This window comes from Phyllobates terribilis, unplaced genomic scaffold (genome assembly GCF_046119375.1).
Source record: "Phyllobates terribilis strain yellow unplaced genomic scaffold, ASM4611937v1 Scaffold_10__3_contigs__length_209671492, whole genome shotgun sequence".
NCBI lineage: Eukaryota > Metazoa > Chordata > Amphibia > Anura > Dendrobatidae > Phyllobates > Phyllobates terribilis.
The window spans coordinates 98,704,388-98,721,368 of record NW_027362770.1 but is presented as its reverse complement, the minus strand read 5'-3'; the positions used below and the strand labels follow the sequence as shown (position 1 = coordinate 98,721,368).

The window sequence follows — 16,981 nt, the reverse complement described above, 5'->3', positions numbered from 1 at the left end:
CGAGAGGCATGACCTAATAGATTGGCTGAATTGTAATACTGGCAGGCAATAATTCTTTGAAACACCATGAATTTCCAAGCATTAAATAAGCAATCAAGCAGAAAATGTGAGCCACCCTCCAAAAAAAACATAAAATAACAATTTTTTACATTTTTTTAAATAGTTCACTTAAAAAATGCAAATTTGGCAAAACCCCAATTGTAATTGGCCAAAGAATAAAGTTACAGTATGTCTTTTCTGATACTGTTACTCAAAATTTAAAAAAAAATGCTTTACTCTTACCTATGCCATATAGAATAAAGTTAACAACATAATTTTTCTAACTTCCTCAAAAACAACAAAAAAATCTAAATCAAAAATGAATAATTTATATGTATTCTAAATTTGTGCCACTGAAAAATATAATTCATCCTTCAAATAAATGAGTCTTAGTGCAGGTACATTGATGATAAAAATGGTGGCTTAAAGAAGTTGTTAACTACGTCACCTTCGGACAAATCAAACATCAAAAGGAAGTCTGGGCTGCAGCTGATCTCTGACTTCCTCTTCATGTTCAATTTGTCCAAAGGCGGGAACAGTGACGTCAGCGCTTCATTTAGATCAAGAAAGCGTTGTCTTAGTAGGGGACAAACCCTTAAACTTTTAGCATGAGCTCTGGTTCCTCGGTTCCTATAGGTCATATTAAATTTTTGTTCCTGTGTCGCACATGACTGATGCTGTGTGAGAACGGTCAGCTGACCACTCATTTAAATAGCTAATCCAATGCTCTTCTCAGTCAAAGCCTATGGATAGACCAGTGTTCCTCAACTCCAGTCCTCAAAAGCCACCAGCAGGTCATGTTTTCAGGATTTCTTTAGTATTGAACAGGTGATGGAATTATCACCTATGCAATACTAAGGAAATCCAGAAAACACGATCTGTTGGTGGCTCTTGAGCACTGGAGTTGGAAAACACTGGTATAGATAAAGAAAGGTGCTAACTTGGCTACTGAAATGAGCAATTTACCAGCCCCTTCACGCATAATTCGAAGTACGCGCCAACAAAGCCAACAAAGTGTCTTGCATCAGAGACAAGTCGTAAGAAATCCTCGTGGAACAGGGTTCAGAACTTATAGCTGAAGATCTGAGTACAGCACTCTTTGTTTCAATAAACTCATAGATCATAGATTTTGGATTACTAGATAACTGATGTAGTGACTAATTGGAAAGGAACAAATAATTCCATTGAAACGTCTGTGGTGTTAGAGAAATCCAAAACATTACAGTAAGAAAGAGGCCTTACTTACCTATACTTGGTCACAATACTAATGTAATATAATATTACGCAATATAATTACATATAATACATTGTACTACCCCAATTCCAAAAAAGTTGGGACGCCATTTAAAATGTAAAAGAAACGAAAATGCAAGGATTTGGAAATCTCTTAGCCAGACGTCCAGACCGTTCACCAATAGAAAACATATGGCAAAGGTCCGGGACTGTTGAGCAGCGAGAACCCTCCATGAGACAAGAATGGGACAATGTTTCTCTCCCAAAACTCCAACATTTGTCTCCTCATTCAGAGACGTTTATAGACTGTTGTAAAAAGAAGAGAGGATGCTACACAATGGTAGACATGGCTCTGTCCCAACTTTTTTGAGATGTCATCAGTTTCTAAATGAGTTAATTTTTTTTTCAAATGAAATGAAAAAATGTCTAAACTTTCACCTTTTTATGCGTTTTCTATGTCCTGTTGTGAATAAAATATGGCGACAAGAGATTTCCAGATCATTACATTCTTGTTTCTTTATATTTTACACAGCTTTCCAAGCTTTTTTTCAGATAGGGGTTGTATTATAAAATAATATTAAACAGTATTATACCATTAAGATATCACTTTTCATCACTTTTTTAGGGAATTGCTCTTATTTTTGATGTTAGAGGAATCAACAAAACAATATTAAAAAATAATTTGTCATGAAAACTCACCTGAAGCTCCAATATCAGTGGAATACTCTAACCTACAGTATTCTACTATGTATGGTAACCAGAAGTATATTCAATACCTTTTGTACCAGTAGAGTACACACAGAGTTATTTCAAACTTTAAAGATGTTTTAAATATTTTTTCCCTTAAATTACTTATTTCACATATGATGTGAAGAACACTGTGGACAAAACTAACACACCATGTCATGCCCAGAGCAGGGATTGAGAGGGTGTAACAAGACACATTATATCCATTTAGCTCAGATGATCATTTTCACTAATAATTTTGGCCAAAACATTTGCATGAACATATAATACAGTAAATTTTATTCTTCTTTTCTGCAATGTATTTTAATCTTATCTCGTAAACCATGGATTGATAACTAAACCATGGTAATATTCAGAAGCCATACCATTTTCAGTACACTTTGAAGCACATATATCATACTGGCTACCGTTCTTTTATCATAAGGGTCCATGTAGAGCCATGGAGATTGCCTTTTTAGGAGTCATGATTGCATGAATCCATAAAAAGGTGACCTGACAATGGAAAAAGTCAATAACAAATTGCATATTACACATTTATTCTATATTCTATTTAACACTTTAGAAGGGTTTTCCGGCCTTAGGCTACAAGTCTACAGTCGCTCTATGTGACCGCAGACTTGTGAATCCTCACATTGTGTGCACTGCACACTGTGAAGATTCTCCGGTGTCAGCACCAGGCGCATGATCACAAGTGTGTGATGAGCGTGGCAGGACATAGACTTGTTAGAATAAGGCCAGAAGTATGAAAATCGCATACTTGCGGTCACATAACCGCCCGATCCAGGTGCCGGCACCGGAAAGTCCTCATAGCACACAGTGAGGATTCACAATTCTGCAGTCCCATAGAGTGACTGGAGACTTGTAGACTAAGGCCGGACAAGCACCTGTGTACGTTCTCCCCATTGTTGTGTGAGTTTCTTCTGGGTTCTCCGGTTTCCTCCCACACTCCAAATACATACTGTTAGGGAATTTAGATTGTGAGCCCAAATCGGGACAGTGATGACAATGTATGTAATGGCGCTATAAAAGCATGAAGGCTTGGCCATCAAGGCTTCAGTTACTGTAGTGGCTGTAATGACGCCTTAGCACGGACTGACAGCCAGCTCAGCAGTGCATTAGTAAAGAGCTGACTGTCAGTCAGTGCCAGGGCATGGTTATGGCTGCTGCTCACTATGTACTGACTTCATGTATAATGACTCACTATGTAATGACTGAAAGCTGAAGGCTTCAATTGGGGAGTAAAGTTCATTTTGAGCTTTCAGTGCAGCAGCCAAACAGCTTTAGGCTATGTTCACATATCAGGATTTTTTCAGCGTTTTTTTTTTATGCAAATTTTTAGCTGCATTTTGCAGTACCAGCAAAGTCTATGAGATTCCAGAATTCTTAGTTCACACATCATGTTTTTTTTTTTTTTGTTCAGGATTTTGTGTCTTGCATGTTTTTTTTTGGAAAATAGAGCATGCCACTTCTTTCAGCAATTTTTCACCCATAGGAAGTAATGGGTGGTGAAAAAAACGCTGAAAAAACGTACCAAATTTTTTTGAGTTTTTGATGCCAAAATAGAATTTTTTTTTTTCTCACTGAACTTTATGTACATGTAAAAAAGAGACAGAAAAACAGTGAAAACAACGCTGAAAAAAGGTTGAAAAAAGGCTGAAAAAATCACCAAAACTGCACGAAAAATCCTGAACAAAACTCCCTTGAGACCATGTTTTGATACAGAAAATTGACGCAAAAAAAACATGATGTGTGAACATAGCCTTAGAATGCTATTAACCTGCAGATTAACCCTATATCTGCAGGTCGATAGCATTTTTTTTTTACATGACAGATTCCCTTTAAACAAAAATAAATAAATAACAGTTACATGCCTTTAAAATGTACTCCTATGGGCTCTTTCTGCCACCACATAGGGTCAGCTCTTGCCAAGACATTGGACTTCCCAAATTAAATTATTCATTGCTGATTTCTTTTTTATTAAGTTCTATAAATTAACATTTATAACCAAGGAGTATATAGAAAACATTCATTAAAATTACAGTAAGAACAAGAACACGCTATACTATAGATTTAACTTTTTTAAATGAAATCTAAATATTGATGAAGGACGATGTCAGAGCACCATATTTTTTGCTGTCTGGTAATGTTGTCTTTGTTTTGTGTCATATGTATTGAAATATAAAATGAAATATGTACTCACCCCTGCATTGCAGCTTTTAGTGATGCAGAGTAACGCCAGTCTGGGTTAGGATGTTTTGGCTGAAGAAGCAAATAAGAACAAATGTTTAGTTCCAGTTAGAAATTCTGTAATGTATGCAATCAATGTCAACATAAAGGATCAAACATTTGCACTGTGTTTGCCAATTTAAAAAAAAAAAAAAAGATAGAAGTATCTTTTACATGTAATGACAATTCTTAATTTACCATTCTGCAGACTGAATTTAAAAAAAAAAAAAACGTGAAAATTTATTTGTGTAATTAAAATAAAAATGTTGGATTATATAGCCAACAATTGTAAACATCCAGTGAATCGATTAAAAAACGCGTGCATGAATGAGGACCCTGATCAGAATAAAAAAAATCAAAATCGGATGTTTTTCATTTACATGGTTCAAAAATTAGAGAAAAAATGGATTAAGTCGTTAGAGGAGATGGGACCCCATAAGCTTTGGGAGCCATCTGCAAAAATGTAAGTATCTTACAATGTCAAATTTAAAAGTAATTATTTTGATTATTTCTTGTTTGACAAACCTGGAGTTCTTCTGCACCACTGTTGCCAATATGTGTAATAAAACATTTCCAACAAATAACCTTTTATGTGTTCTTAAATAATTGATTTCACTACAGTGTAAGAGTGCATTAGCCTTCTGCTAACTGAACAGGTTTTTGGTTCTTGAAAGTCTTCATTGCTTTTCACAGATTTCTTTTTTGGACAGTTAAAAAAAACTGTGGAAACCTTTACACAATACTGTACAGGTACAAAAAAAAACAGGCACAAGTTCATTTTTAACAAAGTAGGTTATACAAAATAATTGCCGTTTACTTAATTTTGGGCTGATAATCAAGATATGAGCATTTGTGTGACGTGTATTGGTACCTGCCCTTTCCGTCCCTGCTCCTGTTGCCAGGCGGCGATGCAATCTTTTTGCAAGCGACACAGGGTGACAGTTCTAGTGGGACTTGGTAACTGCTATGTGGTTTGGGTGGGGCTACAAACTATTTAAGGTCCTGAAATCCTGCTGCCCACTGCCAGTTTTAGGTGCAGTTAGACGGCCATATTACTTGTGCGAGGATCCCATCGCAATTCTCAGACTGGCAGTAGGCTTTCCTGACCTCAGCATGACAGCTGCACAGAAATACATGCAGTCACGGTCAGGTCAGCAGAGCAGACGGCCAGTCTAAGGATTGCGATGTGATCCTCACAAGAGTAATGTGACAGTCTGATTTCACCCATAATCGGACTTGCTTCTGTGTAACTTATGCCTTGCTATTCTTCCAGTAGAGATTCCTGATTTTTGACCTTGACTTGCTTTTTGACACTTTTCCTTCTTTGTCCCTACACCGACCTCCTGATTCTCTTACCTATGGTTCACTTTTCCGTGCAAGCAATCCAGTGGACCCCCACTGGATCCCATTTGAAGAACAGATCCCTGTACAGGAGTTTAAGGGTGAAGGCCAGGGTGCCCCTGGAATCTGCCAGAGTGAGTGGCTTGGGCCAAGTCGGCCCAATGTTGCATTGTTGAGCCTGTGGCCTCTGACAGACATAACAGTTTGTAGGAATGCTAGATTCAAGACTATCGGCCTGTCTAAAAAGGATGGCAAACATAATAGGACAATGTACTGCCAATAACAATGATTATTAAGTGAGCTTAAAAATCATTGAACCCATTGAACGAGAATTTTACTCGTTTGTAGTGTGATTGCCCATCTGTTTAGAAGGGACAATTATCAGGAACACTCATTTCTAGATTATTGAACCATCAAAATGGGTCCTTAGTCATCCATGGAATCTATCTATAGTTCATGGCACCTTAACTGGACTCAATCTCTGGATGACATTTCTTTTTCATGTGTACTAGGATGTGGTTGCTACATCTACACCAGGATTGGGTTCTTTTTCATCTTTGGTTTGTGGCCTTCATGTCTATGCATTCATTTAACTAGTCTTTTATAATAAACTGCATCGGGTGACACAAGTTTGCCGAATATGGAAAACCCCTTTGAGGTATTCTTATGTTTAATAGGAATTAAGTAGTAAATTTCAATATAAGTCAGTGTTGGTGGCAGTGAATACAAGTAGCGATAGAACAGAAGTATAGTGATGGGTTCAGTGGTCAATGGTGAAAAGGAAAGGGGAATAATAATACCAATGGTCAATAGCGCTGTCAAAGTAGTAGAATTTATGTGTGTAGATGCAATTTCTGCAGGTCCTTGGTGTCAACATAGATGTCATTACAACACTCAACGGAGGATAAGAGGGCTATAGAGAAGGGTTTGCCGCAGAGATCGTAAATATTGTCATGTCAGGTCTTTGTGAGATAATGTTGTCTCTTTTTTCTGTAATGTATCCTCTTTGTTCTCTTTGTGTATTTGGGTATCGCCCACCCCCGGCACATGGTGCTCGCGGCACACACCCACGTATGCTGCCATCTCTATGAACATCTGCTGTATTGCTTGTATTCTCATTCCTTTGAACCTACACTGTTGAGTTTCTCAATAAAGCTCCTTCTCTGCCCAAGGAAGAATTTTCTACAACATCTGCTGCTTACAGGGAAGGATCTCAAACAAAGAACGGCAGTTTATTCTACAGAGCTAGTCTTTTTTGGTGGGGGAACAGGACACCATTTTTAAGGCTATGATAAATTGTCTTTGGGTGACCTTGATACTTCTCTGTCCTCTCAACCTCATCTTGCCTCTTCCATCTTACTTTATAAGTCTGGCAGTATTGTGCACAGTATGTTGTAAGGTTAGGCCCTTAAGAGAACAATAAAAATACATCATTTTTAGTTCTCGATATGAGTTGTATGATAATAAATTTACTGGGGCATATTTTGCACATGAATGTACCTACGTAAGGTGATTTTCAGCAACTGACTATACCAAAAGTTGTGTAATTCTAATATACAACCATATACATGGTTGATCAAACAATTTTTTACTCATTACTTTGAAACAAATGATGAAATAAAAAGTATAAATCTAACAATATTCAGTATATAGCTTAGTGAATACTAGTGTTTTGTATATAGCATACAAAATATTTTTATAAATACCTTCACTTGTACTGTAGACAATAAGAAAAAATCAAAATAGGCAAGAATCTCAAAAAAAGTCTGTGTTATATAAACTGTTCTTAGTCTAAACAGGTTGTCAATAATATTATATCCCAAATTAACCTATGAGAAATTTAATATTTCGTAATTCCTATAAAATTATGCTTATTAATATTAGGGCTCGTGCACACAACCAATTATACCAGATGAGAGTTATCTGTGGTTTTCACGGATAGCACTTGAAACCCATGATATTCTATGGGGCTGTGCACATGTCCGATGTTTTTTTTCGGTCTGAGTGGTCCAAAGAAAAAATCAGAGACATGTCAAAAATGCCAAAATCTGCACTGTAAGTCTATGGGTATGAAAAACATCTGACTGCACTCGGATGACATGAGAGTGTGTTCAGATTTTCACGGACTGACAAAATGGAGAACATGGAAAAACTTTTTTTTTTTTCCAATTCTCAGAAAAACTGATGCCACTCTGATCACATGATGATCAGAGTATGAGCAATTGTACCATTCTTCTTAGATGGAGAGAAAACGGTCGTGTGCACCTACCCTTCGTTGAATATTACAGGCCAAAAAATGTAGTATCACTTTTTGGTCTCTAAAATGCATGTGAGACCAAAAAAACTACAGATATATAGATGTGTCCCCAATTTCGTCCTGTGAGAGACTCCAATGAGCCACACCGCCTTAGTAAATACCATACAAATCACCTCTAAATAAAATATCTGAAATCGTACAGCAAATTTAAAAAAAGTACAAAAAAATACAAAAAAGGAAATAGTCATAGGAGCAACAAAAATAAAACACGAGCAAAAAGAGCAATAAGATAGGTCATCAACAGATTGGTTGAGATCTGACACCCAACACCCCCATCTATCAGCTGTTTTCAGTAAATGGACCCAACAGCACAGTTCTGCTCAGTGTAGTGACTGTTCCTGGGTACTGGAGCTCAGTGATTAGGAGGTGAACAGGAATGGCCACTACAAAGTGAATGGAGCTGTTCTGACTCCATACACTGCCTACATCCAGGCACCAGCAGAGTTGAAAACACTAATTGGTTGGGGTGCTATGTGTCGTTATCCCACTGATATTGATAATCCCTTTAAGGAGTTTGAGTTTTACCCTTTAAACTTCATATTAATGTTGCCAATACACAATTAACGGGAATATGCAAATTATGTAGATGGTGCAATGTCACAAGGTATTAATGTTTAATTTTCATATACAGTTTAAAACTGTTGCAGTTGCGGGAGCTAGAACATTCATCTGTGCATGCGCCGCCCCCGGAAATGATGGCGTCTGTGCAAGAAGTCAGTCTTTATGACCTGATCCTCTGGCCGACATCATGTGCAGGTGCCATCAGTCCCAGGGGCAGTGCTCACACAGATGGATATTCCGGCTCTCACAACGTCATCGGGACGTTACTATGTATGAGCAAGAAGTCAGCCGGGTGAGCAGATCACAGAGAAGAGTGACCTGTCAATCACTGGCATGAGGGTGGTGCCGGGAGGAGAAAGAGGCCAGAGAAGCCGGCGAGATGTAAGTGCAGACCAAGCCTCAGCTCTTAGGAGTTAACTTGAATAAAAAATAGTCAAAGGATCAAGAAACAACAAAGACACAGATTTATAATATAAAGGTATGGAAGTAATCATCATATCAGGTACTTTACTGTGATAATGTTACTTTGGGTCTAAAAATCTGCTGGCAGGTTCCCTTTAATAACAGCTCATATTGTACTCTTTGATGTCATTTCAATGAGTACTCAGCACACAGTGTGCAGGAGCTCATACATGAATCTATAATTTGGTATAAATAGCAAAATTAATGGTGTACAGATGACCCACTGGTCCAATAACATTTGTTGGGTCACATAAAATAGAACAAACCCAAAACTGCCACAAAAGACAAATTGGACATGGAGAGGTCTATCTTTTATATCCTATGGTGTCTAAACATGAAAGTACAGAGATGGTATATACCATGGAGGCACATGTAATAAAGAACGTCAAAAAGGAATGGTCTGACTGGAAATGTACAGATGCATCTGTGGTCGTTCCTTATGGGTCCCTCATATATGGGTACAGAAGGGGGTCTTAGGGCCTACAATTTCGTAGTAGCAGGGTCCAGAAGGATATCCCGACGCCTTTCCTCATAAAAGATTCATCAGGGGAGTGAAGGATGCTGTCTGGTAATTGGCAGCGTAAACATATAAAAGATAGACCTCTCCATGTCTCTCACAGTGTTTAGACACCAACTAGTTGCATTGTGTTGGGGTGCCGCATAGTTGGGGGTGTATATCTTCTGTTATAGCACCCATTGGATATTGACACTGGTGTGCTTTTTTGTCACATTATTGTTTGTTGTAGTCCAATGTGTTGGTTTGGGGTCTTTTTGACAAGGTTTACTTTAATGTGAATCTTCAGTTTACAATTAGGTTTACCGTTACGTTAAAGACATGTTGTACCAACCATCTACTGTGGGGCCATGGAGGTTTGGCCCATGTAAGTCAGACGTTTACTTCATGCGTCAGCAAACAAATATGTAAGGAATTAACCCAAAGATCATTTATAGGAGACAGAAGGTTCTTCAGACAGAGTTGGTTGGAAGTGTAGGGGGCTGACGAGCACCAGAAGGGTGGCATCAAATAATACTAGGTAAAGGGAACCATAATTTTATGTACAGTACAGACCAAAAGTTTGGACACACCTTCTCATTTAAAGATTTTTCTGTATTTTCATGACTCTGAAAATTGTACATTCACACTGAAGGCATCAAAACTATGAATTAACACATGTGGAATTATATACTTAACAAAAAAGTGTGAAACAACTGAAAATATGTTTTATATTCTAGGTTCTTCAAAGTAGCCACCTTTTGCTTTGATGACTGCTTTGCACACTCTTGGCATTCTCTTGATGAGCTTCAAGAGGTAGTCACCGGAAATGGTTTTCACTTCACAGGTGTGCCCTGTCAGGTTTAATTTCTTGCCTTATAGCAGCTCAGATTAGAAACCAGATCAATGCCACACAGAGTTCTAGCAGCAGACACATCTCTTCAACAATTGTTAAGAAGAGACTTTGTGCAGCAGGCCTTCATGGTAAAATAGCTGCTAGGAAACCACTGCTAAGGACAGGCAACAAGGAGAAGAGACTTGTTTGGGCTAAAGAACACAAGGAATGGACATTTAGACCAGTGGAAATCTGTGCTTTGGTCTCATGAGTCCAAATTTGAGATCTTTGGTTCCAACCACCGTGTCTTTGTGCGACGCAGAAAAGGTGAACGGATGGACTCTACATGCCTGGTTCCCACCGTGAAGCATAGAGGAGGAGGTGTGATGGTGTGGGGGTGCTTTGCTGGTGACACTGTTGGGGATTTATTCACAATTGAAGGCATACTGAACCAGCATGGCTACCACAGCATCTGGCAGCGGCATGCTATTCCATCCGGTTTGCGTTTAATTGGACCATCATTTATTTTTCAACAGGACAATGACCCCAAACACACCTCCAGGCTGTGTAAGGGCTATTTGACCAAGAGGGAGAGTGATGGGGTGCTACGCCAGATGACCTGGTCTCCACAGTCACCAGACCTGAACTCAATCGAGATGGTTTGGGGTGAGCTGGACCGCAGAGTGAAGGCAAAAGGGCCAACAAGTGCTAAGCATCTCTGGGAACTCCTTCAAGATTGTTGGAAGACCATTTCCAGTGACTACCTCTTGAAGATCATCAAGAGGATGTCAAGAGGGTGCAAAGCAGTCATCAAAGCAAAAGGTGGCTACTTTGAAGAACCTAGAATATAAGACATATTTTCAGTTGTTTCACACTTTTTTGTTAAGTATATAATTCCACATGTGTTAATTCATAGTTTTGATGCCTTCAGTGTGAATGTACAACAATTTTCATAGTCATGAAAATACAGAAAAATCTTTAAATGAGAAGGTGTGTCCAAACTTTTGGTCTGTACTGTATAACCTTGGTTTTTAGCATCATGTCTCTGCTTTGAGCTTCTGAAAAAAATGAATGCGATGACTAATCCAAGTATAAGAATAACCAGACCATTGCTACTCATTATCATAATGTAATAAAACCATCAAAAATCGAATTTAGTACATTTCATGTATCAAATATGCTCGGCACAACTCTTCCTGTAAATGCCCTTCAAAGATAAGGTCATAGAGTTCCTTCTTAAAATTCGAATAGACGTAACACCACTTAAAATAAATTCTGCTGCATTTTTCTATGTGGTGATAATTCAGGGGAAAACTCCAGGGCAAAGACCGTAAAATTATTTATATTAAATATATATAAATGAATCCACTTTGGAAGCTGCTTTGGGATCAAACACATTCACAAAAATATCCTGCTGCATTGTACTCCATTGGTGATCCTAAATACAGATCCACCCGAGGCCATGTCTGTGAGCTGTAACATTTCTATCACATGTCTACTTGGAAGAAGGGCAAAATCCTGAAACATTGCTTAAGACTGTCTGATGTTTTCTAAAGCGGATGAAGATTTTTATTGCCATTATGTACAGTCCAATGCACATATTTTCTCAGAAAGACTGCTAATAGAATTATCAGTTTAACTCTTCAACTGTTTAGGGTTTGTAGTCCTGAAAAACCCATTTCTAGAAGGCTACGAAGAACACTAAAATAAACTGCATATGTAATTACTATGGTTTCCATTATTATATATATCTATGATACCAATATCACATCCTTACACTTGAAAAATAATATAATTGTTATATTATTCTCTTCTTTTATCTTTCTGCAGATATCAGTGGGGAAAAAGGAAATCCGTATCAGATGATTTTCACATCTTTGTGTGACCACAAAAATACATTTTAAAATGTGTTTCCGTTTTTCATATACGTCAGATATACATGTTTTTTTTACGTTTTTTTTTTTTGTTTTTTTACAGGAGCGGGGCTAGTAAAAGCAATTTGGATTGTTCTCTGTTTTTGTTTTGTTTTTTTTTATGATTTTTATTTATTTATACAGATTTTATCTATTTCACACATTTTTTACCCCATAATGTCATAAAAGATCCTTGGGGGGGATTTCAAAATGGAAATATTTTTTCATACAATTTACCCTCTCACTGAGGCTAATGTATTAGCTACATTTAAAGGGGAAATTCAGTCTCCTGCCTGTATAGCAGAGCTTCCTGGGTCTCCTATGACCCAGCAGCTCCTGTTTTCTCCCAAGAGCCCTGCGATCACATGATCACTGGGTCCAGAGAAGTAAGCACTGTCAGTGCTTCCTATTCAGCACAATTTTATAATTCAATAAAAAATTATTAAATCATTGACATCACATTTAAAGGAAATTATGGTAAAGCAAACATCCCAACAAGCCTCATAATGATATAAGCGCTTGTTTGGCACTATATATACAGCGATAGAGTAGGCAGAAATGGTAATAAACCATCTCTTCCTTCTCTATGGGGACTGTGACAGCTGGCTGACAGCTGGTTCTCTGGCTGACAGCAGGTTTCATCACTGCCGATTAGAACAAGGAACGCCCGGACATTTACAGTCTCTAAATCGTCAAGAAGTAGCTAGAGATCTTCTTGTTGAGACCCAAGCATTGTTATCAAATTTGACATATAGAATAAATCTTATATAATTGAGCTATAGTGCAGATTCCCTTCAGTGTTTCCAACTGCCAAATAATTTTGATCTTGGCTGAGGAGCTAGGCATTGCCATTGTATTTATCAATATTTTATCAATTACAATACACTATAATAATGTGATCACAATAGTATTCTCAGCAATAAACTGTGCTGATCTGACCAGTGGGACTTTATGTTAGTTAGCAAGGGTCCAGGGCCAAAGTAAGCCCACCGCTACTTTATCAGATACATCACTCTTTAAAGCTTAATTGTTAGGACTAATCAAATGAAAAGTGTTTCACAAATGCAACTTGTTTACTGAAACAAGGTCTTCTCATCCTAAATCTACCATCATGCCTATTTTTATTGGTAAAGAGGAGCCAATTAAATATAATGCCTAGTAGCCCAGATCACATTAGTTCAAGTCCTGACTATATTACTTATAATATTAATGGAATGTTGTTGATTTCCAACTGTGACTGTAAAAACCTTTCTATGATTTTTGACTGTAGGCCAAAACAAAAAAATCAAAAAAAGATAGTAGCAACCATGATTATTAAAGGGAACCTTTCACGTCAGGTAATGCTATTAACCTGGATATTTAGGGTTAATCTGCAAGCTAGTAGCGTTAGCAATGTGTCCAGCCGCCGTTCTGAAAGTTCGACACCTGGGAGAATTCCTCCCAGGAGCCACCAGCGTTCAATTATAGAGGTAGCTACAGACACCAATCAGTATACTGTCACCAGCGGTTGTAAGCATGCAACGGCACTTTATTTGACAGCCAGCTCTGTAGTGCATCAGTGCAGAGTCGGCTGTCAGTCAAAGTGCCGTTGTGTGCTTACAGTTGTCACTTAAAGCATACTGAGTGGTGTTTGTAGCCGCATAGGCACGCCGGTATGATTGAACGCTGACTCCTCCCGGGAGGAACAAAGTTAATTTTCTCCCAGGTGGCACACTTTCAGTACAGCGGCCGAACACCTTCCCAACTTAAGATATTCAAAAAGTATGGTGTTTATGGCTTCATGGTTTTACTTAACTACTTGGTCACTTTTAGTCTGATTCATCAGTTTTCACCAGAATTCTGTGCCCAAATATTTGTGGAAATTGTAGTTGAGCAAAAATGTAACAACTTTTTGAAGTTTTTTTCTTTTTTGTTGCCAGTCCTGAGCCACCTGTGCCAACCTTTTGAAAATTGAGTAGAACTTAATGGGGAGGTGGTATGGCCAAGTGTGGATGACAAATCTATCATAATTTTTGCCAAAACGTGAAAAGAATTGAGACAGAAATACACTCCTGACCATGGCACATGGCAGCTGAAAGACACGTGAAATTTACTAGGAGGAGCACACTTCTTAATAAAGTTGGTGCAAATTACTCTAAAGAGCCCTTCATCTGGACCACCATGCAAAGAGCCAGTCTTGATAGATCAGGACTTTTGTGTCTTAATCCACAAAAGTAGTGAAGGAACATTTTGAATTCATTGAAAGCACAATTATTGAATAAACTCAGATAGTTTGGAAAACTTACCAGATCAAATATTACAAAGTGGAAAATAATGACTTGGATACATAGAAAATTACTAAAAAACGGTGGTGGTAGAAGCTAACCCAGTGAGTCTCGCTTTGTAACCAGCTTCATTTTAGCTTCTATATCCAGTTTAAAAACAGCAAAAAACTGGATAAATCCTGTAATTAGTGATGAGCGAGTATGTTCGGTTAACCCTTTCGGTGAGTATGCTCGGGAGAGTATCGAGTATCTTCAGCGTACTCGGTGATATGTTTAAATCACTCCTGTGTGCATGATTTGTGACTGTTTGAAAGCTTTAATACATGTGAGGAATGCGAAAGAAACAAGAATTCCTCACATGTATTAAAGCTGTCAAACAGTCGCAAATCATGCACATGGGAGTGATTCAAACATATCACCGAGTACGCTGAAGATACTCGGTACTCGCCCGAGCATACTCGCCGAAAGGATTAAACGAACATACTCGCTCATCACTACCTGTAATATATTAACATTTTAGTAAAAAAAAATCATGAAATCTTCGAAATAACACTTAAAGGAAATGACAGTCATATATCACTTTACCAGAATAGCAAATATTCTTATCCAGTCTACTTTTAACATTGTTCTTTAACTCTGCAAATTTGTTATTGATATGTCACATCCTCCTAATTGAAAGAATATGATAGAAAACACCTCTAAGGTTGATAACAAATATATTACAAGATGAACACATTAGTTCTGCCACAAAACTAGCCTAGTACCGCGAGGCCCTGCTTAGTAGCAAACTGTTTTGAGTAATAAAACATGACATTTGGTGCCAGAGACATTGTCATCTGCTAAGTAATTCTCCACATCAGAACGAAGATAAAAATACAAACGACAGATTGGAAAACAGACACCGGCAACTGTCAGCAGAACACATGCAACTTAATATGGCATAGCACACATAGCTGTGGCCAGAGTGAAAACAAGTGAAATCCTATTTTCTGGCACCATCTTTTATCAGGAAGCAAAAAAAGAAAGACATTCAAGGATTATTCATGCACATGATGGTCTGTGCAATTGAACATGTCATTTCCAGTCTTTTTGGTCAACAATGCTTGTTCTTGCATATCTATTCTACTACTGTATATGTACCATACTTATGCAAATTATTCCTTTTTCTGTAAGTTTTAGAGGATTTTTCTCAACAGAAGATTGTATATACTATGTCTCTACTTCTTTTCCACATTTTACAGTATCAGGTCTCTTAGTAATAAACCCACGCGTGCCACCTAGTAACCGCTGGCTCCAACAGTACCACCCTGATCATTACGTAGAAATGCCTCCCTCTAGTTATCAGTGAAGTGACATGTACAGATTGGTTTAGAGACGTATTTAACCCAGCAATGATCCCCATATTATTCACGCCCCCAGGAAGAAGACACATTAGCGAAACGCGCGTCGGGGTAAAGGGACCATGCAGACCTGCTTAATTTCTTTGTGACCCTCAGAAAATTACTTATTACCAGGTAAATAATTCTCAATACAGTCATTACCTATTCCTTTAGGAGAGAAGTGGGTTTATTAATAAGAGACTTGATACAGTAAAATGAGGAAAAGAGGTAGAGACATAGTACATACAATCTTTTCTGCACTGACAATACACTATGTATGAATTTCTATGATGTTCTATCCATTTTTCTGGGTCTAGCAATATACTTGTTTTTGCAGCAGTGGTCAGGTCCTTCTGAGGTATCCTTGTTTTAAATAATTTTTTCTTTGATATATTTTATGAAAATTCTTAATAAACTTTGGAGCTTTTATCTAAATTATAGATCTCTTCTCTTTTTTGGATATGAGTTATAACAAATAATATTGGTTTACAAATTTTAGCTATTTACAATGTTGAGACGACCTCTTTAATGGATTCTAATGAAAATAATTTTACTCTATACTTGGTCAAATATGACTAAGACTAGATGTTAATGGAGTAAATTGTGTTCCTAAGGGGAAAAGTCAACCATTTTAAGCTTCTTAAGAGAGAGTCACATGGCTGTATAACTCAGACAAGGATCGCATCACAATGGCGGTTCTCCTGACCCCAGCATGACAGCATGTATTTCTATGCAGCTGTGACGTTTGAGTAAGAGAGCCAACGGCCAGTCCGTGCATTGCGATGCAATCTTCGTATGAGTAATACGGCCATGTGACTCTCTCTTAAGAAGTTTAAAATAGTTGACTTTTCAATGACAACTTTTTTCATTTGACTGCCACTCTCAAGATCCCGTTCAGCCTCGAAGAATAACATTGGTCTGAGTGCAATCCGATGTTTTGTTGGATCGCACACGGACCGAAAATATAGTCGTATTACCCTAATAGTGGAAATGAAGCCTCCTGGCTACATAGTAAAACTGAGTCTCCTGGAACCCAGATGCTCCATAGAACTGAGTCTCCTAGAAACCAGATGCTCCCTAGAACTGAGTCTCCTAATACCCAGATGCTCCCTAGAACTGAGTCTCCTAGAACCCAGATGCTCCCTAGAACTGAATCCCCTAGAACCCAAAT

General features: G+C 38.0%; 1 protein-coding gene across 21 annotated transcripts in view; it reads right to left on the bottom strand.

The window, feature by feature from the left end:
* Nucleotides 1–16,981, bottom strand: part of LOC141164433 (protocadherin alpha-C2-like) — a 608,374-nt gene that overhangs the window by 50,810 nt on the left and 540,583 nt on the right. For 14 of the 21 annotated variants that reach the window (XM_073649644.1, XM_073649646.1, XM_073649651.1 and 11 more), the window contains exon 2: nt 4,220–4,278. The exons of the other annotated variants lie outside the window; for them this stretch is intronic. In XM_073649644.1, coding sequence (XP_073505745.1) covers nt 4,220–4,278 — 59 coding nt within the window. The remainder of the gene's footprint in view (nt 1–4,219; nt 4,279–16,981) is intronic. 21 annotated transcript variants of the gene reach the window in all.